Genomic DNA, 19,037 nt, shown 5'->3' with positions numbered 1-19,037 from the left:
GGTTTTTTTATAAAGGCAATTTTTAGAACAGAAAAAAAAAATTCTCGTTTTCTTTCCTTCTCCCTAAAAAAATAATTACTCGACTCCCTCACGATGCTCATCTTACGGCACAACACTTTATCATCTGAGGATCTTTTTGTCATTGAACGAGTAAGTGAAAGCATGCGTGTTTATTAAACAGGCATAAAAAGAATGACACTTTTTTTTTTTCAAATAGTGCATGATCAAGGTGCTTGATCCCAAGTACATTGTGAAAGACTTAAACGACTTTACCGTGCTGGACAAGTCTCGTGCAGAATTATACGGGTTTATACTTGGTTTTACAGAACGACTTGGATTATGCGAGTCGATCGGTATCTCCCCCTCTGAATTCCTGGATTTCCTGATTGATGTGGATCATGGTTACTTGCCTAACGCGTATCATTCGTTTTATCATGCAGTCGACGTCGCCATTGTTTTGTATCATATGCTTTGTCAATATGATGTCGCCACCTATCTCTCGCGTATAGACATGGCTGCATTGCTCATCGCTGGATTATGTCATGATATCGGCCATGTGAGTATCTCTCTTCTTCACACACACACATATACACACTTACAGTACTAATCATATGAACATAGCCTGGAATGAACAATAACTACCAAGTCAACCTAAAGACGGATCTAGCCGTACGATACAGTAACAAATCCGTGTTGGAGAGTTACTCCTGCACAATCACCATGGATCTACTCAGTCGACATAAACTATTACGCCATTTGGAATCGGCCAGTGGATTATTAGGGTTACCTACGACGGAGCCAGAATTGCGTACTTCCATAATCAAAATGATTTTAGCAACCGATATGATTTTCCATTATGAATTACAAGAGAATTTAGCTAATCTGTTGGAAATCATCTCGGATGCTTCATCTCATACGGAAGATGGTAAGCGCTCATTCCCACATCAACCTTCCTTACCCACCACAACAGAAGAAGAAGAGGAAGAAGAAAGTGCTTCTGGATCGCCAATGCAACACCCTTGCTGTCAGCATAGACCTTTATCTACTATTCCCGAGAATAAAAAAGTAGAGATTGTAACACCCATAGAAGAAGAACATAGTGAGAGTGATGGAGAAGGGGATGTTCAAGTAAAAGACATCTTTTCGAGTCAAGGAGCTAAAAGTGCCATCTCGTATTTCCGTAAAAAGTCTTATTTTGAAGAAGACATGATTCCACTGTGCTTAAAAACAATGCCTATTTTACCAGCTAGTCCCGAAGAGGAAGAGGAAGAAGAAGAGCCTGATGAAACTAAACGTCATCACCATCTATCGGGTATTGATCTGGTGACGACCACCATGAACGTGAATGGCATTGACAAAATCATTTATACGCCACCGAATTATATCATGGAGCCTCAACAACGATTGATTCTCTGCCAGATCATCTTGCACGCAGCTGATATTTCCAATGCGCTCAGACCATGGCCCATCTGTCTCAGCTGGTCCAATCTGGTCTGCGAAGAATTCTTTCGTCAGGGAGACGCCGAGAGAGAAAATGGCTTAGAGGTTTCTCCTAATATGGATAGAAATGCAACCAGTCAAACCACCATTGGATTACGCTTTGGCGATTTCGTCGTCAGTCCTTATTTCGAAATATTCGCCGCTTTATTCCCAAAATCAGATGAACTATTAAAAACGTTGGCAGAAAATCGTGAACATTGGTTGGTCATGGAAGAGGAATTACAGCGAAATAATCAACAAGCTTATGAGGAAAGCTTGCCTTGGGATACGGACGAGGATCAACAAAATCAACGCTTACCTTCCAGCATGTTACCCGATAGACCCATCATCAATCCTTCCGGTAGAAGAGTTAGTGTCGCTGCAGGTATGGTCGTCATTCCTGATGAATTGGAAGAACGCACCATCGGTTCAGGAAAATACAAGAGGAAATATTGGGGTGTTAGAAGCGTCAGTCATAGTGATATCTCTTCCAACGACCAACGGCATCGCAATGACGTCGTTAGAAGACGAAAAAGTGAAGAACCCAGCCAGATTAAAAATCGCAATTTACGAACCGATCCTTCTTCTCCTAGAAGATCTCTCAGAGCAAACACCTTGAATAACTTAATACAAGAAGAAAAATAACTCTTCTTTACCCCTACTTCCCCTAGCTCCACTCACACACACACACATATATATATATCTTATCTTTAATAGCAACCCTGTAAATATATTTATTTTTTATTTTTTAAGATCTTTGGACAAATATTTATATTACAGAAATACGCGACATTATATCACTTCAATTGCCCAAGTCATAACAGTTTAATTTGTATGTATTAGGACACTCAAATCATATACTTGTTTCATAAACATAATGAGGTAAGAGACCCTAAGCCTGCATGATAGACTTGTACAAATACAGCGTACAGAATAGGAAAAACCAACCAACCCAAAGAGTGCGGGGATTACAGATAATTATGTTTGTGATATGTGTGTAACTTTACATCAATCTCTCTGCCTAAAACAAAACCAAAGCAGTCCTGACATAGAAGTACATATGCCAAATAATCTTCCCTTCCAAACAGATGGATCCTTTTGCAGTGTTTTGTTTGTAGCCGTAGTTGATTAGAATTTAGGCGAAAAGTAACTTATGGATTAATTATTGGTTACTCTTTCCTTTTGATGGTGTTATTATTTGTGAAAATCTATATCTACGGACTGCTACAATTAATCACCAATAATGATATAATTCTTATACTACGAATTAAACCATGCGTAGCCCTATTTAAAAATTATTGTGTCGTTATTCATTTTGTGATGAATGATGACACCTACCTGCTCTTAGATCTAACTTAATGTAACAAGAAACGTCCATTGACATAGGATGATCATTTTAATTTTTGAAATGGTAACCATATGAAAGAATAGTCATAAGTATTAATACTCGTGAAATTTCGTCTGTTTAGATGTCAACAATATGGAAAATTATTGTAAAGGAGATGAGCAATAGTATTTTTATTTAAATTGGTTTTTTAACCACATACATACACTTCCATTAATACTTTTTAATTGCTTAACAGATTTTGATTTGTCGGTTTATTTTTTGGTTATTACCACTGTGAGTACAAATCGGCCTTGGTGATATTGTTTTAAAACAAAAAGATATTAATATACAGTATTCATTTGGGTGGGTGGAATAGGTGCGTCAATAAAAGTAACGCCGTATATGCACTGTATTATGTAAAGAACAGTACTTTGTTCAGAGTTTTCTTCTTCAATTTTCAGTTTCCACTTTTACCGGAAATGTCTAGAACTCCGTATTTTTTCAAACGTATTTTTTTTTTCAAATAAACGTATTTTTTAGAATCACGCGATGGTCTACACGTCGATTGACATGCCATATCATCTAAACTTCATGGGATGATCGATTTCTGTTTTCCATAAAATCTGCTTCGCTGTCATTACAAGCTACTACTGGAACGCAGATAGACAATTACCAAACTCTGACTTGCTTGGGGGGTTTTGCCAATGTTTCTATTTTAAGTAAAGGCTCAAACATTATGGCTGATAAAATAGACAAATGAAATCATCCTGACATAAGCTTGTTTATATATTAATAAAGCTGGTTCACACACGTTATTCTTATCCTTTTCTTTTCCCTTAACATACTTCTTTTATCGTATGAAAGTACCTGATCACGTAAAAAGGTTAGTTTAATAGTGACTCTTGTTTCTTTGAAAAGAAGTTAATTTGAAAAGATATATTGTGATATTGCAGCTGCGGCTAGTCTTTGCTATAGGTGGGCGATCTCCTAGGCAGAGTTCTTGAGTTTCTGGAACTCACGAACTGTGAATAGCAGGGATACATTTTAAATAGATGCAAACATACTGGCCTGCTGGTCTTCTGGACAGAATTCCTGTAAGTGGACCTAGACATTTCCGGGAGCAAGCTCCGGGTAATCTGAATGTCTGAAAAGTATATGCATGTTTCAAGAATCGGGACGCGTTTTTCTTTACTTTACTCTACAAAATGACAGCCCACGTTCACTCCTACCCAAGCTCTATACTATATATAAGAAAATCTAGAAATGAATTTGAATATTCTTTCTATTATAAAAACTTTTGCAAAGGGATGTCCAGAGACCAAGTTGCAATGAAATTCAAAAAGGATCTACAAGACTCACTTTTTGATGTTGATGCCGCAGATATATTAACAACAAACTGGTTGAAAGAACAAATCGACAACAATGCGCCTGTAATATTAACTTGATTTGGATAGTAAAGTCGGTTCATTTGATATTTAACTTTCCTTTCATGTAGATAATACGTTCACAAGAGGTTAATGAATTTTGGTTACTTTACAACGATCGCCAGCAGTACTACGCAAAATTGCAAAAATTGTTTGAGAAAAACAAAGCTTCATCTTCAAGGAGTGCACATACATCAAATTTCCCTCCATCACAAGTAAATAATGTACGAGATACATGTACTTTTCATATATTAAACTGATATGATGACATATATATGTATCAATAGGATGTTGTAAAAGGCGATGGTATTGTTTTCTTTAAGGGAAAAGTGTCGCGTCCCTTCCCAGTGATAACTGCTTTGGAAATCGGTAGAATTTGAAACAAGAGATCCATAAGCTCTATACTTAAGTCGTATGGAAAAAGACTATTTGTAAAATATCAATTATTTTCTACTGAAGAACAAGCTCTTTGTGGATTTTGTTTGAATGGAATACTCGATCTCAGCAACCAAAAAGAGACTGGGCAAAGAAAATTTTTTACAAGTAGCCAGTGGAATTATTTGAACCGTCATCTTAAATCAAATGTTCATAAGCATTTGTAAAAATTATCTGATGACACATTGTTAAAATTGAAAAAAAATCATAAAGGTAGCCCTTCTTTCCTTTGCTTTTTACTCCTTTTTTATTATTATTAGTATTATTATTAATACTTATTTATTTAGGAGTTGAAATGTCATAATTACGAAGAAGCATATTACTTGTCTTTGGAGTCAAGTTCTTGAACTTTTATTTGGCAACGACAAGAAATTATCTATTAAATGGGGTGAAACTGTAGCTGAAACCACCACTGCTGTCAAATGCCATAAAAACAACAACAAGCAACATACAATCGGTTGCAAAGTAGACGGAAGAATTGTGTGTAAATTGCCAAAAATTGTTGATACATGTCACACTGAAGCTGCCAAGGTAGCTGTTGATAATGCTAAACTTTATCAGGCAATTCAAACTTGCTGCTGAGTGCAAATGCACTCTTGATGACATGATTAATTCAGGAAATCTTAAAGGTTAAAAGTTTGTTGAAATCCATGGTATGCAGTTGTTCGGAATACAGGCAAATATTTGCTATTTGTAGTTAGTTGGCCCTGGTTTGTATGTAAATACACTTGTTAATACTGCTATTTATAGTCCAATCGCAGCTATTTACAGTCTGGTCACAGCTATTTACAGTCTGACTTGATCTCTCCCTCCCAAATAATTTGAATACGTTTTCAAATGACTTGGTCTCGTGGTTTCGTCAGTTAATGCAGTTGAAGATAAATTGTGGTAAATTTGCAAACTTGTCAAATGAAGCATTCTACAATCAGCAGTTATCACTGGGAACGTACACGACACTTTTCACTTTTTTCAAATTTTACCGTTTTCAAAGCAACGATTACTTGGAGATGTATTCCAATGTTCTGACAAAGTTGAATTAAATGGTAAATTATGTAATCCAGACTGGGTAGCAGGCACATTACTTCCTTCATCCACCAATCCACCCACATTACCTGCCAATATTATCACAAGTCCAACAATCTATACTGCTAATAGATCGATTAGCTCCAAGTATGAAAAAATTACTTTAGATGATGGAACAGAAGTGATATCAAGGTTCAATAAGAGCGAAAATTATAAGAAAGATAAGATAAACCGCTGAAATGAACCTGAAGGTTCAAGGAAAAAAATATATAAAATAAAGTAGAAACGTTTTTTTATACAATGCGTCATCTAGTAATCATGGTCTATGACTTCTTCTGAAATCAATATAATACCGTATTATGTATAACTACCGATAACTTTATGGTCACATAATAGAGAATGTATCATTTATGTAATGTATGTTCGTCGTTTATGTTTATAATCTTCATATTAACTTTAAACCTTAACTACGGTCAAGGGATTATGAGCTGCATATTCCTGATCAACATTTATGTGTTGTAAGATGTCACAGTTACACAATAACTTGGATTAAATGTAAGGTCTTGTGATATACTGGGATTGTGTCACTAGACAATAAGAATGGTATTCATTAGAATACCTTTTATAATATAGTACTTATTATAACGACGAAACAAGCTGGATTAAATAAACTTCAGATGCGCTAGGTACATACCGTCTAAGTCTTTTGTAAATCCAATCAGAATTTTTTACCATAATTATTAAATATATTTATCTATTACGTGTTTTCCATCTTCAAGGACCGTTAATAAGCAGGACATCCCTAAACTTTCTTAGAAATCCATGTGTTTTTTTGACTCGGTGTCATATCCATAAGTTGAAAAACATCTCAAACGCAATCTACTATGGCGGTAACGGCAAACTAGTTTTTGTTTATGATGATCTTGTGCCGCTCGTCTTTGGTCTGGTAGAGTGCATCTTCAATTGTGTGCCAGAAAAAAAAAACAAAAAACTGATGGTAATTAGAATGAGAATATATGCTTTTTATTTTTAAAGATATTTAGGCAAATATTATATTATAGAAATGCGCAACATGACATAACTCCTTCCGAGTCAAGCTATTTCCAAGTTTCCTCAAATCCCAAACCCGAGAATTCCCATTGACCTTTGCTTTCGATGGCCATATGAGCCACTTTGAGCCATACTTCATTCAAGCGAGGGTCTTGTTGGGGTCCATAAATAATCTGACCCACTGCGCACGCACGTACCACTTTAATCACATGAGGTTCCATACAATCCAAAGATTGATCCATCACACCCAACCAAGGGTTATTTCCTTGTTCCTTGATCTTGTAAGCGAGTAAATCATCCACATTCAATACGGGTCTTCCACCTGCAATGTAATACACCAACGTTGAAGCTAAATGAGCACGTAATAAACTTACAGCCTCGGAGGGAGCCACTTTGGAAATATATTGATGGATAAATTCAGAAGACGTCAAAGCATGCATGATGAAAAAATCGACTTTTACAGCATGATTAGCGCGAAGACCGGCAGAACCTAACGCAGTGACGACCATCGTATATAAGTCCTTGAACTTGGTTTGAATATCCTTGCTGTTTTCTTCCAATGGCCATTGATCTACATACTCTCGAATACGGTCTGTAGCTACCTTGTTTTTTAAAATAATCTGGGATCGTACCATATCCGTGGGCTTTACAACATCGTCAAAGATGGGGTCTTTACGAATCGCATTGATAATGGGGAATAAGGTATTTTCTTTCAAAAATCCAGGCACTTCATTGGTATCCATACTACGTGTAGCAGAAGGCGAAACCACCTTTTCAGCAATACCCAGACGCGTGTTTAATTGTGTGGAGAGTTGATCGACAAACTGCGTCATGTAACCCCGAGCAGTGGAAGTAGCATTTTCGGCATACATTTGCGCTTGTGTTGGTAACAGTGCTGTTTGGATTTCGGGTTGAAGTGGAATCAGTGTGGCCAAGGAAGGTTCTGTGCATGCAGCCATGGCTAACCCCTCAGCAGCGATACCCGGGATATCAAATTCGAGACTGTAACCGATATGAATTAAAGGATGGTAAGCACCACCCACAGTACGAGCCAGCATGTCACCTGTCCAAACCCAACGACGAATGGTATCAATATGACCGTTTTTTTCAATTTCGGACTGGAAGAAGTGGAGGAAACTGGTATAAGCATCTGCTTGACCAAGGTAATCTTTATAGTTCTCACGGGTTAAGGTGATAGCTAGAAGGGGCGGTGCAGGTTTTTGATAACTGGCGTGTTCATCAAAGATTTGTTGGATTTTTTCTTTACTGGCACCAAGTGAATAAGCAGCCAAAAGATGATGAATTAAATGGCTAAATGAAAGTGATAAATAAGGCGTGCTTTTTTTTTTTTTTTTTTTTTTTTGAAAAAAATAGAAATGTGTGTTAAACTCTTACTTGTGAAACTTTTTTTCGTTAAAGAAGCAATGAAACTCTTTATGATTTTTGCTTAATAAGTGATCCGATAATAAAGCAGCCTCAGGGCTAACACCAGGTGCAATGATGGAGAAAGACTCGGGCTTGGCAGGTATCGTCGGTTTGAAAGTTGACATTTTTTTTTTATTGTAAGAGAAGAAAGAGATTGATTTTTTTTCCATTTTTTCCATCCTCAATTTATGTTTGCTTAAATACATGTTTTTTCCCTGTCGTCATGATGTCGTATTTTATTGGATTAAACCGAGTTTCTGCTTTACTTTGTGCGACTTTTTTTTTATTAGTTACAGAATAACCCAATCAAATGCTGATTACTCATCTTTTCATGCAAGGGGTTTGTCATATGTGTATGGTCCTGGGAGGAAAAAATAAGCATAATTACTTTTTGGTTTACAATGATGTTTATACAAACAACAGTTTTTAAATATCTTTTTAAAGATTTTAGCCCCCACATCCACCCCCACAATGTCTTCATAAAAATCCAGGATGTTAAAATGATAAAATATGCTTTTTAATATGATAAATCAATCCCCCCAAAAACTCTCTAACGTCCCTTAGGTTTGACTGCTTCCAATGACAACACGATCCTCACGTCGGACAAAACGGATCTTGAACGGAGCCGGCAATAAGACACTGCCGCCATCCTTGAAATCGTTCAAGTCGGGATAGATCTTTTCGCCCTTGGGTCCAATAAGAGGTTCAATACGAGTTTGAGCCATGACACGTGTGATGGAGTTGAAAAGCTCATTCTCAGCCTAAATTTAAACATAGTTAGTACACAGATACACATACATCACAAAATACTCTTACCAAGTAGATACCAGGGCAGATACGTCGACCCCAACCAAAGACAAAGTGATCACGATCATTGACATTACCATTACCAGAGGTATACATGGATCGTGTATCGTTCATGAAACGCTCGGGCATGAATTTGTCGGGTTCGGGGAAAGTATTGGGGTCGTTATGTAAAGTATGGATATTGGTTACCATAGTAGCTCCCTCAGGAATAATATAATTCTTGTACACAACTTTTTAAACACACATGCCCTGTTAGTTTATTTTTTTCTCTTTTTTTTTTTACACTTTGATAAAACTTACCATCACTGTTGGATTTACGAGGGACACCAAAGTAGACGGGAGGACGGTAGCGCATGGCTTCCTTTTGAACGGCGTTATAGTAAGGGAATTCGGCACGATCTTCAAAGTTGGGTGTACGTTGATGTTTAGTGATAAAAGCATCGACTTCATCGGCAAGTTTCTTTTGAACATCAGGGTGGTGCACCAAGATGGCAAATGTCCAACTGGTAGTAATTGACACTGTGTCACCACCAGCAATCAAAACCTCACCTACGAATAAAGAAGTGGTTAGGAGAATTATCTTGCGTGATAGAAGGGGATAATTTACTCATAATCACTCTGAGGTTTCTCTCATCAATCTCGTATTCATCCTTGATCAAATCCAACTTCTTTACCAAACTGTCTTGCTCACTTTCACGGGCTTGCTTGAGTAACTTGTTGAACAAGGGGTTACTTAAATCACGCAAAAAATCTCTCATCTTTTGCTCCTTTTTAAAAATGACATCCAAGAAGGACAAGATGGGGAAATACGAACTGAAATCACCCACAACACTAGTGTAGTGAAGACCGAGTTCGACAACCTCAATGATTTCCTTGAAACGAGGATCCTCGGGGGAAGAAACGCCCTTGAGACCGTAACCAGCAGCCAAAATAACATTGATGGATGAGCAACGCATAAACATGAGAGGGTTGACGCTACCGTGTAAATCTGTTTGTTCCAGCAAATGATGAATACAGTTGTCTGCTTCACGTTGTAAAACAGTGTCAAATCCCGCAACAGACTTGGGTGAAAGAATGTTTAAAATAGCTGTACGTGCGTTCTTCCACTTTTTACCATAATCTGTAAACACAATACCTCTAATTATCAAAAAGGGGGAGAGCGGGAGATGAATTTCTAAAATAATAAATGCCTAATGGAAACTTTGCTTTTTACCTGTCACCTTCTCCACTAATACCATTACCAAAAGTAATATATGGACGGCCTGATGTCACAGCACCTTGTGTTGCAAAAAGTTCATGAGCAACTTGAGGCTCACTGACAAAAATCCAATCTTGAACACCCATCTTGACTCTGATGATAGGGCCTAACTCTTGATGCCATTTGGTGATCTTGTGGGCGGGCATTTCACCCATATAAGGAATATGGCCTTTTGAATAAATATCAGTATAAATGCATATTAGCTTTTTTGATTAAGTATTTTCTTACCGAGATAAGGAATGGCGCCTCTAGGAGTAGGAATAGCTTCCAAACCTTTGGCAAATTTATCATCCTTGGACTTGGAAAGCACACGCTTGACAACATAAGCAGCAAGACCTGTTGCGGCAATGGCACCAAGCACAGGGCCATATTTCTCTGGCTTTTCGATCTGCTCAATCTTTTTCAAAAGTAAATTATAATACTCCATAATGTAAGTAAAGAAAAAAAAGTAGAAAGAAAGAAAGAAAGAGTGAGAATAAAAAGTATTTTTGGGTTCAAAGAAAAAGAGTGATAGGATAATTGTGTACGACCCTTATATTTGTAAAAACGAATTCCGCTCTAATAAGGCTAGTTACTCCTCATAATTGCGGAAGGGAAACCGTGGTATTGGAGAATATCACTTTGTGTTCAAATATCCCTTTTGTCTGAATTATCCTTAATCAGGGGGGGGGGGGAGACAACTACCAACGTGTAACCATCGGTTCACCGCCGCTCCCACTTCAGCCCCTTCCTTTCAATCCATTGTAGCAGTATACTGATAAGAGTATCGAACAAAAGAATGGTTTTTGCTTGTATGTGCTATACTTTTATTTTAATTTTTTCTTGGTCTTGACAGGTCTCTCTTCAGTCGATCCTATCATGACAGAAGCAGTGCACAAAGAATATACATGTGAAATAGAAGTGTGTGATGACACTCAGAACAATCAAATAAAACTCTATTCACAAAACTAAGCTCTATCATTGGATTATTTCGGGTGGTGCAAATTTGTACAGACAAAGTTCATCTTCAGTCAAAATAGTCAGCACTTGTCCCTCTTCAATGTACTTGATGTCTGCTACCGGTCCTTTTGCTTTAATCCTTTGCACTTCCATTGTTTTGTCTCTTATTTTTACCTGCCAACCGTTTTATCAAGGAAACAAAATAAGTAAAACAAGATAAAATAAAAAATCACACACTTTCTTTTTTTTTCTCTTTTTTTTTGGCTTACCGTATCATTATCTGAGAAACAAATGAATGTTTGTTCACCACTTTTAAAAAGTGTGTTCCGAGATAATGAAGTTTGTTTATGATTGATATCATCATAATGCCAATCTGACTGCAATTGAAGTGAAGTATCAAAATGACTTACTTCATATCGTGTTGAAGTCTTATTCCGCAGAGAAGAAAGTAAGCATCCATCCCTGTTTGCCATGCTAAAGCTTTTATACTCTATTTTTGGATATGTAGGTTGGTTAGATAGGTTGAGGCAAGATTATTATTTTTGTGATACAAAAAAAAAAAGTCATTACAAAGAGGAAACGTACGGTCTGTAAGGTTGTTTTCATATTCTACTGATTGTTGGAGTGGCACATACTCATATTCCTCCGTGCTTGTGTTCCAACCATAAGTATGTGATAAATTTGAACACAGGAGCAAAGGCACATCCTCTGTCATGACCTCCATAATTGAATGAATGGGAGAAAATATCTTCGGCACACAAGGTTCGATTAACTTGTGTACAAACTCCTTTGTATTCCGTATATCAAAAACTAAAACTGTATTACTTGTGAGACCACAGTACACGATACTGGGATTTGCTTCACTTGAAGCACAAGACCATCCGGGAGCACCAAGTTGATAACTAGTTTTTTTTTTTTTTTTTTTGCGTGAGTACAAAAAAAAAAAAAAAAAAGAATGCAGAGATTCTTTTCATTTTACCTTAACACTACTTGGTTTGATTGTAATGAGGTTAATTTCAGCGTTTTATCAAGACCAGTGGAGAGCACCATGTCCTCCGTACTGTACTTTAAATCCTTGATTATGCCGCTATGATTTGGTATAAATTCAGTCGATGTAATGTCATACAAGTTCATTTTCCTAATTCCATATTTTTGCTCTTTCCACACAGAGACCACTGCTCTATCCCCCATTGGATCCACATCCATGACACGGTATTTCTATGTACATATTCAAATATGAGTTTATTTTTGATATATGCCTGTAAAATATTTGTACCTTTTTATTATTTTTACCTCGTTTTTCTTTGAAAATGAGCGTTGATGCACAAATATGGAAGGCTGTGACATTTGCATGATTTGACTGGGACTGATTATTCTATTGGACCTGTCTTCTGCTTGTAAAACTAAGTGATCGAATATAGCCTTATCTATTTGTAGCTGGATGGCTTCATTGGCTTCTTTTAAACCCTGAATGATCAGATCGGCTTCGGCATGTTGCTTTCGAAGATCGATTAAGTCAGTCTCATCACAAGGTAGCACTTTATTGGGCCATATGCGTCGAGGTTCTGATTTGGCGAGTGGATTGCTATGTGCTTTAAACGTTAACATCTTCTTGCATGATTTCAATGATAGGACTTACTCGCATGTGGGGCATTTGGCAGGCGTTTTCTGAGCTGTGGCATCACGCATATGTTGTACTATGCAACTTTTTTTATCCGTGTGAGCACCCTCTTGTTTTTTTAGTGGGAATAAATAGTTGAAATTACCTTCTACCAAATACATGACCGCATTTCAAACCAACAATGCCGTGAGCACCATTGTTTGTCCAACAAGTCTGACATAAACTGCAAGTTGATACTTCCGTCAGATCTTGCTCAGTTTCTACGTATTTATCGTCTTCAATTTGACATCGGTTTCTTTTCCTGGTGTATATATCTACTGGTACATTGATGGGTGCCTGGAAATCACACTCTTCTTCGAAGTCGCTCATGGATCGCAATTATTAAAGTAGAAAAAGAAAAAAGTGAAAGGCACAGGTTTCTTTTTTTTTTTTCGGTGACAACTCTTTTTTTTTTCTCTCTCTCTAAGTTCATCCATGTGCGGCATTCTATTTTCCCTGTCAAATAAAGACAGACCTGTGAATGAAGAAGAGTGGGAAATACTAAAGGAATTGAATACAAGACGAGGTAAAATGCACTTATTCTATAAATGAAAGGGATCGACTTTTGTATTGACATTCCACTGTTTCAGGTCCTGATGCACAAAACTTGAAACAAGTGCATTGTTCCTGCGATCAAGAGGAATTAACGTTACAATTCTTTTCGACTGTACTTCATTTACGTGGTCCAGAAGTTGTTCCTCAACCGCGATTTAACCCTGCTACAGGCGATGTGCTTTGTTGGAACGGTGAAATCTTTGGTGGTGTCCAAGTAAAGCACACACCCAAAAAAAAAAAAAAAAAAAAAAAAAATTGTGTTACATCGAAACTTACTATTTTGTGTGTGGCATAGGTAGGATTTGGACAGAATGATACGGAAGTCTTGATGGCTCAGTTGGAAAAGGCAGAGTCAGAAGTGGAATTACTCTCCTTATTTTCAACGATTGAAGGCCCTTTTGCCTTTGTCTTTTACAAGGCCGCCACCAACAAGGTTTGGTTTGCTCGAGATTGTTTGGGCCGTCGATCTTTATTATGGCAGAAATCAGAAACGCACGCCTTCATGTTGAGTTCGGTCGCCAAGGCAGATCAGGAGTGGGAAGAAGTGCCTGCGCATGGTATCTACTGTATTGATTTGCAAAGCACGGGTTCTGAACTAGTCGCTTGTAACAAATCCATAAAGTTATATCCTTGGACCTATCATGATCCTCAAGATAGACTAGAAACATTGCAAAATGGCAACCTCGTAAGCGACATAAATGCTATCCGAGGTTAATAGCTTACCCTGTATATTTCGTAGACTTTTCCTTTTCCTAGACTCAATGAAACAATACCATCCAACCTTGCATCTATAGAAAACGAGGATGAAGACCCGGAGATAGACGAATCAATGAATACAGCCATTAAGGAATTTACATCTGAATTAAACAAGTCTGTCAAAAATAGAGTGGCCGATGTTCCTTATTTAGAGTAAGTCAGACGAGAAAAACTTAAAGATAATGAATTTAAAATGAAAAATAGTTCAAAGGGACAGGCTAGAGTAGCCATCTTATTCTCGGGCGGTTTGGATTGTATCTGTTTAGCAGCTTTAGCCGATCAACATTTGCCCTTGACGGAATCTATTGATCTATTAAACGTCGCTTTTGAAAATCCTCGTATCGAAAAGGCTAAATCACAAAAAGTCAAGGCAAAGAAGAATAAAAAGAACAAACAGCTGGAAGAAGAGATTAAGCCTGTCATAGAGGAGCCAGCTGTTCGCTCAATTTACGATACACCAGATCGATTAACTGGCAGAGCCGGTGTGGAAGAATTAAGGTAACCTTCACTTGGATGGGGGATGATCTGTGTCGCCTTGTTTTAAAAAATGCTTTAATACATAGACGGATTTCTCCAGAGAGAACATGGAATTTTGTAGAGATCAACGTACCTTATCCAGAAGCGATGGAATATAAGCAAAGAATCATTGACCGTATGTATCCGTTAGATACAGTGATGGATTTGAGTATTGCTATGGCATTCTGGTTTGCATCCCGGGGTAAAGGTGTGATTCATGGCTCGGAAGAATACGAGAGCCATGCGCGTGTCCTTATTTCGGGATTAGGTGCAGATGAACAATTGGGAGGATATTCCAGACATCGTGAAGCATTCCGACAAGGAAGCTGGGAGAAATTAATACAGGAGGTAAAGGCTTATTTTGTTCTAGAAATAAGGATTTGATAGTAATCAAATCAATTTAGACACAATTAGATGTGGACAGAATATCCAATCGAAACTTGGGGCGGGATGATCGTATCATGTCAGATCATGGAAAAGAAGTGAGGTTTCCATTCTTAAGCACGGATGTTGTAAACTGGTTATGCAGACAACCCATCGAATTAAAGATGGATTTACGATATAATCGAGGTATTGGAGAAAAGATTTTATTACGACATGTGGCTAGAAGACTAGGTTTGATCAACGCAAGTCGTAATTGGAAAAGAGCTATTCAATTTGGAGCCAAAACTGCCAAAATGACGGGAGAAAATCGATCTGAAAAGGGGCAACATAAATTATTATAATAAAAATGGCTTGATGGCTTCCTTGTATTCATCATCGATATACTCTGTTAATTCCTGTTGAGTTAACCATGCAAAATCAATGATTTCTTCGCCATCCGGTTGACATTGTCCCGAAATCCAGTCAGCTCTGAAAAAAGACACCTGGAATGAAATCTATTAGTTATCTCTTTCATGCATCACCCAGTGATTGTAATTACCTTGGCTCCAATCGACCCATCTTTACGCTTACGACTGGCAACAAACTTTGCAGGAAATTTGTATTGGTATACACCGATAGCCGAATTATCCACAAGGTTGACCTTGAGGTCTGACCCACATTCTTCTCTTAATTCACGTAACGCTGCTTCAGCGGCTGTTTCGTTCTTTTCCTGTCCGCCTTGAGGAAACTGCCAAGCGTGATTCTTGCGCGGTTTTTTTACCAACAAATAAAGTTTCTCGGTGGGTTTACGTCGGGTATCTTTGAAGCCTAGTCCACTTAGACCCGTTTCTTTCAGGGGTAAACGACGTACAATAATTCCAGATACTGAGCGGTAGATTTCTGCTAACGGCGCTTGACTCATTTAAAAGGTTGAAAAGGTTGAAAAGAATAACAAAAAAGGCGGTTGTTCAAACAAGTACTTTACCAGATAAAATTATTATCGTGGCTTTTTTTTTTCTTTTTCATTTTTGTTCTGCATTCTTTTTTTTTTATTATAATGTCAAAAAACACCAAGGGTAAAAAGGACACGAAAACAACAGAAGTGGATCCGCAAACCTTGTTTCAACAATTTTCTCCCGCATTACATTTTGAAGAGCCTAAAGCATCGACCAAGGACAACTGGTATATTGTAGCAGAACAAGTCGTGCCAGTAGCAAGAGACGCTTTTTGGGGTACCATTGTAATTTTAAATTGTATGGTTTCACAAGAGTTTTTGAGTTAACGGAACAATTTAGAGACGTTGGACTACAGAACCACAGCTTGTCATTCCACCCATTGAAAAGGCGGATATTAAATCAACCACTCAAATAGACGCAGACGATCACCTGGGAGATTTTCAGGGACCAATCGAGACAATTGTGCGGGAGTTAATTCCTAAACGCAAGTCAAAGGATCCTGTATTAACTGAACAAGTCGAGTATTTTGAAAATGGTAACATTAGGAGAAAGAGGGAATCAAGATTTTTTTTGTTAACATTGTAACAGACAAGGAAGGAAGAGTCATTTATAGACCATTACTAGCAGAAGGTTCAACATTACCCTTTTATTATCCAAAGGTAGATACGAAAAGAAAAAAGATGATTAGGCACGATAGTTTTTTAATACAATCACCCTCTACCTTTGACAGGTCAAGGCGTATAGTTTTGTGTACGATTCAGGATTAAGTGAGGAATTCAGGTAAAATAAACAAATAGGGATGATCGCAAAAGTAATTAACTTTCTTTTTTTGGCGTCAGTGAAGAAAAAGGGACATTAAGATTAGAGATCATTCCTTGTGAATCCTCTGAAGCAGCTGTATCCGATCCAAAAATGGTAATTTCATGTCATTTCCTCTCTCCCACGTTTATATTTTGTCTTAACGACGCGCGCGCTCTCTCTCTCTCGTTATTTTTAATTTTTAGCAATATGCATTGAAAGCAATTCTACACAAATTGTTCAAATGGTGTATCCAAACAAGACTGGGATATACCAAAAAAGCCCAACATGACGTCTTGGTGTCAAAAGAAACCTATCAGTCAATGTATCAATATATCAAATCAAAATATGGTCCGGAACTAGTAGCGTGAGTATCCACTATTTAAAAAGAGAAACCCGTAAATTAATTTATGTGTTAGTAATTGGACTGAAAAAACTGACCCTAAAAAGTTTGTTTTTGAAGATCTGGCCATTGCCAGTTATTTGCTTTGTTTATGGAAACAGGAAGAGGCTAAGACAAACAGGTTTGGAAAGCATGGTTTTTTTTTTTGTGTAAATCATTCAATTTAACATGTCACCTTGTAAAAAGAAAACAAACATTTGTAGAGTTAGGTTGTGGAAATGGTTTATTGACCTTTTTATTAGTGAGTGAAAGCTATGAAGGTTACGGTATTGATATTGCCGATCGTAAAATATGGCCCGCCTTATGTAAAGATAAAAAGGATATGCTTAGAGGTGAATAAAGAAAAAAAAGAAGAAAGCATAAAGGGGATGATTTACTGATTTTGTACTAGTGGAAGCACTCTATCCAGCACAAATTAGCTATCCGAATACCGAATGGTTAATTGGCAACCATGCAGACGAACTAGTACCATGGTAATAAAATGAAAATAAGTATCAGGACTGGTTTATTAATATGATCGTTTATGAATGCAGGATTCCAATCATTGCTTCAAAATCAGGAGTGGACTGCAAGTAAGGAGGATTGAGAGTTTATATGTTTTTAAGACGGTGATATGTATTAAAGTTTATTTTTTATTGTGTATTAGATTCATAGTAATTCCTTGTTGTTTCTATGGTCTCGATGGCACAAAATCATTATCACTTCCTCAATCCGAAACATTGGGTAAATATCGAGCTTATACTAATTACGTCAAAGAGATCGCCGTGAATCAGGCTGGTTATGTTTGCGAGGAAGACTATTTAAGAATCCCAAGCACAAAAAATATTGCCATTATTGGCAGATCAAAGCAAGTCATTTCTCAACCAAACCGCAAATTGGATAAATCAATTGCGATTGCAAGTGAATCATTTATTCCTCGTAAAACAGACCGAGAAAAAGAAGAAGAAAGACAGGAGCTTTTGAAAAAACCAAAATTAGAAAAATAAAAATCTTGAAAAATTTAGTTCAGGATGTTCAATACGCTTTTCTTTTTCTTTTTGTAATTTTTTTTTTATATTTTATTTTTCTTTGTTTATATGAAAAAATGAGATTTTATTATATTCTCTTTGCTACACTCATAATATTCCAAGCATTCCATGGTATCGAATCACAATTATTAAGTAGCGTTACTCATGCCATAGATCATATAACGGGAGCAGGAGATAAATCAGCTTCAGATACATCCTCATCTCCAGCCTCTTCAAAGGAAGTATCGCCTGCTCCTTCTAAACCATCTTCTACTGCTGCTGCTCCTCCAGCTACAACGTCACAAGCTCCCCCACCCACAACTCATCATGCTGTAACAACAACCGCACCACCACCACCACCGCCTCCTCCTCCACCACCACCCCCAAGCACTACTGAAAAGGCTGCAGTAGCACCTACCACAACACAAAAGCCAGCTGATCCAACTACAGATTCCTCAACACCACCTCCACCTCCTCCTCCAGCACCTCCTGCTACTACAGATTCACCTACGGCACATACTACACCTAATACGCCAGTCCTACCTAATACACCTGCATCGGCCACTTCATCAGGAGGCTCTAATAAATCAAACAAATCGACCACAGGAAACAAGGCTACCACTACCAAATCTACAGATGATTCCGATACAGACTCGGACGATGAACCTGCCGCGCCTACTGTCATTGGAGGTGTGACTCGAGCTGCTGCACCCTCTAACAACAATTCATCTGGAAATAAGACGGGTACAATTGTTGGTGCAGTAGTTGGTAGTATTTGTAAGTACACCATGTAATATATGTATATATTTATATATATCTATTTTACCCTTCTTTATTAACTTTTTTTTTTACTCCT

At 37.5% G+C, this 19,037-nt stretch overlaps 8 protein-coding genes across 8 annotated transcripts; 4 read left to right on the top strand and 4 right to left on the bottom strand.

Annotated features, from left to right (window-relative positions):
* The first annotated feature begins 36 nt into the window (after positions 1-36).
* Positions 37-2,229, top strand: EV154DRAFT_601757 (uncharacterized protein). The gene is made up of 3 exons (XM_051607248.1): positions 37-150; positions 218-556; positions 622-2,229. The coding sequence occupies exons 1-3, from the start codon at positions 94-96 to the stop codon at positions 2,122-2,124; spliced, it is 1,899 nt and encodes a 632-aa protein (XP_051458645.1). The 5' UTR covers positions 37-93; the 3' UTR covers positions 2,125-2,229.
* Positions 2,230-6,691: 4,462 nt separating this feature from the next.
* On the bottom strand, positions 6,692-8,327 carry EV154DRAFT_441653 (uncharacterized protein). The gene is made up of 2 exons (XM_051596960.1): positions 8,134-8,327; positions 6,692-8,049 (listed from the first exon to the last, which is right to left on the bottom strand). The coding sequence occupies exons 1-2, from the start codon at positions 8,286-8,288 to the stop codon at positions 6,786-6,788; spliced, it is 1,419 nt and encodes a 472-aa protein (XP_051458644.1). The 5' UTR covers positions 8,289-8,327; the 3' UTR covers positions 6,692-6,785.
* A 333-nt stretch (positions 8,328-8,660) lies between these two features.
* EV154DRAFT_601754 (cytochrome P450) lies at positions 8,661-10,721 on the bottom strand. The gene is made up of 6 exons (XM_051607247.1): positions 10,457-10,721; positions 10,184-10,397; positions 9,578-10,107; positions 9,271-9,519; positions 8,980-9,200; positions 8,661-8,924 (listed from the first exon to the last, which is right to left on the bottom strand). Exons 1-6 carry the CDS (start codon positions 10,653-10,655, stop codon positions 8,724-8,726), a joined length of 1,614 nt encoding a protein of 537 aa, XP_051458643.1. The 5' UTR covers positions 10,656-10,721; the 3' UTR covers positions 8,661-8,723.
* Positions 10,722-11,185: 464 nt separating this feature from the next.
* On the bottom strand, positions 11,186-13,157 carry EV154DRAFT_562432 (uncharacterized protein; the record flags this gene model as incomplete). Its single annotated transcript, XM_051605725.1, has 7 exons — positions 11,186-11,341; positions 11,437-11,657; positions 11,753-12,069; positions 12,147-12,385; positions 12,461-12,752; positions 12,807-12,872; positions 12,934-13,157. The coding sequence occupies 7 exons, from the start codon at positions 13,155-13,157 to the stop codon at positions 11,186-11,188; spliced, it is 1,515 nt and encodes a 504-aa protein (XP_051458642.1).
* EV154DRAFT_194997 (asparagine synthase-domain-containing protein) lies at positions 13,107-15,348 on the top strand. Its single transcript, XM_051594304.1, has 7 exons — positions 13,107-13,353; positions 13,418-13,596; positions 13,678-14,067; positions 14,122-14,291; positions 14,343-14,636; positions 14,702-15,002; positions 15,069-15,348. The coding sequence occupies exons 1-7, from the start codon at positions 13,263-13,265 to the stop codon at positions 15,138-15,140; spliced, it is 1,497 nt and encodes a 498-aa protein (XP_051458641.1). The 5' UTR covers positions 13,107-13,262; the 3' UTR covers positions 15,141-15,348.
* Positions 15,007-16,039, bottom strand: EV154DRAFT_195023 (NUDIX hydrolase domain-like protein). Its single transcript, XM_051594305.1, has 2 exons — positions 15,577-16,039; positions 15,007-15,520 (listed from the first exon to the last, which is right to left on the bottom strand). The coding sequence occupies exons 1-2, from the start codon at positions 15,937-15,939 to the stop codon at positions 15,374-15,376; spliced, it is 510 nt and encodes a 169-aa protein (XP_051458640.1). The 5' UTR covers positions 15,940-16,039; the 3' UTR covers positions 15,007-15,373.
* Positions 16,040-16,074: 35 nt separating this feature from the next.
* EV154DRAFT_562429 (uncharacterized protein) lies at positions 16,075-18,160 on the top strand (the record flags this gene model as incomplete). The annotated part of the gene is made up of 11 exons (XM_051605724.1): positions 16,075-16,257; positions 16,313-16,508; positions 16,562-16,632; positions 16,704-16,753; positions 16,813-16,888; positions 16,978-17,138; positions 17,191-17,309; positions 17,378-17,506; positions 17,566-17,647; positions 17,708-17,746; positions 17,821-18,160. The coding sequence occupies 11 exons, from the start codon at positions 16,075-16,077 to the stop codon at positions 18,158-18,160; spliced, it is 1,446 nt and encodes a 481-aa protein (XP_051458639.1).
* A 76-nt stretch (positions 18,161-18,236) lies between these two features.
* On the top strand, positions 18,237-18,975 carry EV154DRAFT_586454 (uncharacterized protein; the record flags this gene model as incomplete). The annotated part of the gene is made up of 1 exon (XM_051606786.1): positions 18,237-18,975. Exon 1 carries the CDS (start codon positions 18,259-18,261, stop codon positions 18,973-18,975), a length of 717 nt encoding a protein of 238 aa, XP_051458638.1. The 5' UTR covers positions 18,237-18,258.
* Positions 18,976-19,037: the final 62 nt, after the last annotated feature.

This window comes from Mucor mucedo, assembly GCF_025094135.1.
Source record: "Mucor mucedo strain NRRL 3635 chromosome Unknown EV154scaffold_35, whole genome shotgun sequence".
Lineage (NCBI taxonomy): Eukaryota > Fungi > Mucoromycota > Mucoromycetes > Mucorales > Mucoraceae > Mucor > Mucor mucedo.
The sequence above is the reverse complement of the archived record's forward strand: the minus strand, read 5'-3'. Positions and strand labels throughout refer to the sequence as shown.

What these genes read in the sequence shown, in the direction of transcription:
- EV154DRAFT_601757 (XM_051607248.1), top strand. Translation starts at nt 94, where the DNA reads ATGCTCATCTTACGGCACAACACTTTATCATCTGAGGATCTTTTTGTC. An exon ending in ATCTTTTTGTCATTGAACGA is followed by an intron (nt 151 to 217) that starts GTAAGTGAAAGC and finishes TTTTTCAAATAG; the next exon opens with TGCATGATCAAGGTGCTTGA. An exon ending in TATGTCATGATATCGGCCAT is followed by an intron (nt 557 to 621) that starts GTGAGTATCTCT and finishes ATATGAACATAG; the next exon opens with CCTGGAATGAACAATAACTA.
- EV154DRAFT_194997 (XM_051594304.1), top strand. Translation starts at nt 13,263, where the DNA reads ATGTGCGGCATTCTATTTTCCCTGTCAAATAAAGACAGACCTGTGAAT. An exon ending in GCCGATGTTCCTTATTTAGA is followed by an intron (nt 14,292 to 14,342) that starts GTAAGTCAGACG and finishes AATGAAAAATAG; the next exon opens with TTCAAAGGGACAGGCTAGAG. An exon ending in GCCGGTGTGGAAGAATTAAG is followed by an intron (nt 14,637 to 14,701) that starts GTAACCTTCACT and finishes TTTAATACATAG; the next exon opens with ACGGATTTCTCCAGAGAGAA.
- EV154DRAFT_601754 (XM_051607247.1), bottom strand. Translation starts at nt 10,655, where the DNA reads ATGGAGTATTATAATTTACTTTTGAAAAAGATTGAGCAGATCGAAAAG. An exon ending in ATTAGTGGAGAAGGTGACAG is followed by an intron (nt 10,108 to 10,183) that starts GTAAAAAGCAAA and finishes TTTGATAATTAG; the next exon opens with AGGTATTGTGTTTACAGATT. An exon ending in TCTGCCCTGGTATCTACTTG is followed by an intron (nt 8,925 to 8,979) that starts GTAAGAGTATTT and finishes GTTTAAATTTAG; the next exon opens with GCTGAGAATGAGCTTTTCAA.
- EV154DRAFT_195023 (XM_051594305.1), bottom strand. Translation starts at nt 15,939, where the DNA reads ATGAGTCAAGCGCCGTTAGCAGAAATCTACCGCTCAGTATCTGGAATT. An exon ending in ATGGGTCGATTGGAGCCAAG is followed by an intron (nt 15,521 to 15,576) that starts GTAATTACAATC and finishes ATTTCATTCCAG; the next exon opens with GTGTCTTTTTTCAGAGCTGA.
- EV154DRAFT_441653 (XM_051596960.1), bottom strand. Translation starts at nt 8,288, where the DNA reads ATGTCAACTTTCAAACCGACGATACCTGCCAAGCCCGAGTCTTTCTCC. An exon ending in AACGAAAAAAAGTTTCACAA is followed by an intron (nt 8,050 to 8,133) that starts GTAAGAGTTTAA and finishes ACTTTCATTTAG; the next exon opens with CCATTTAATTCATCATCTTT.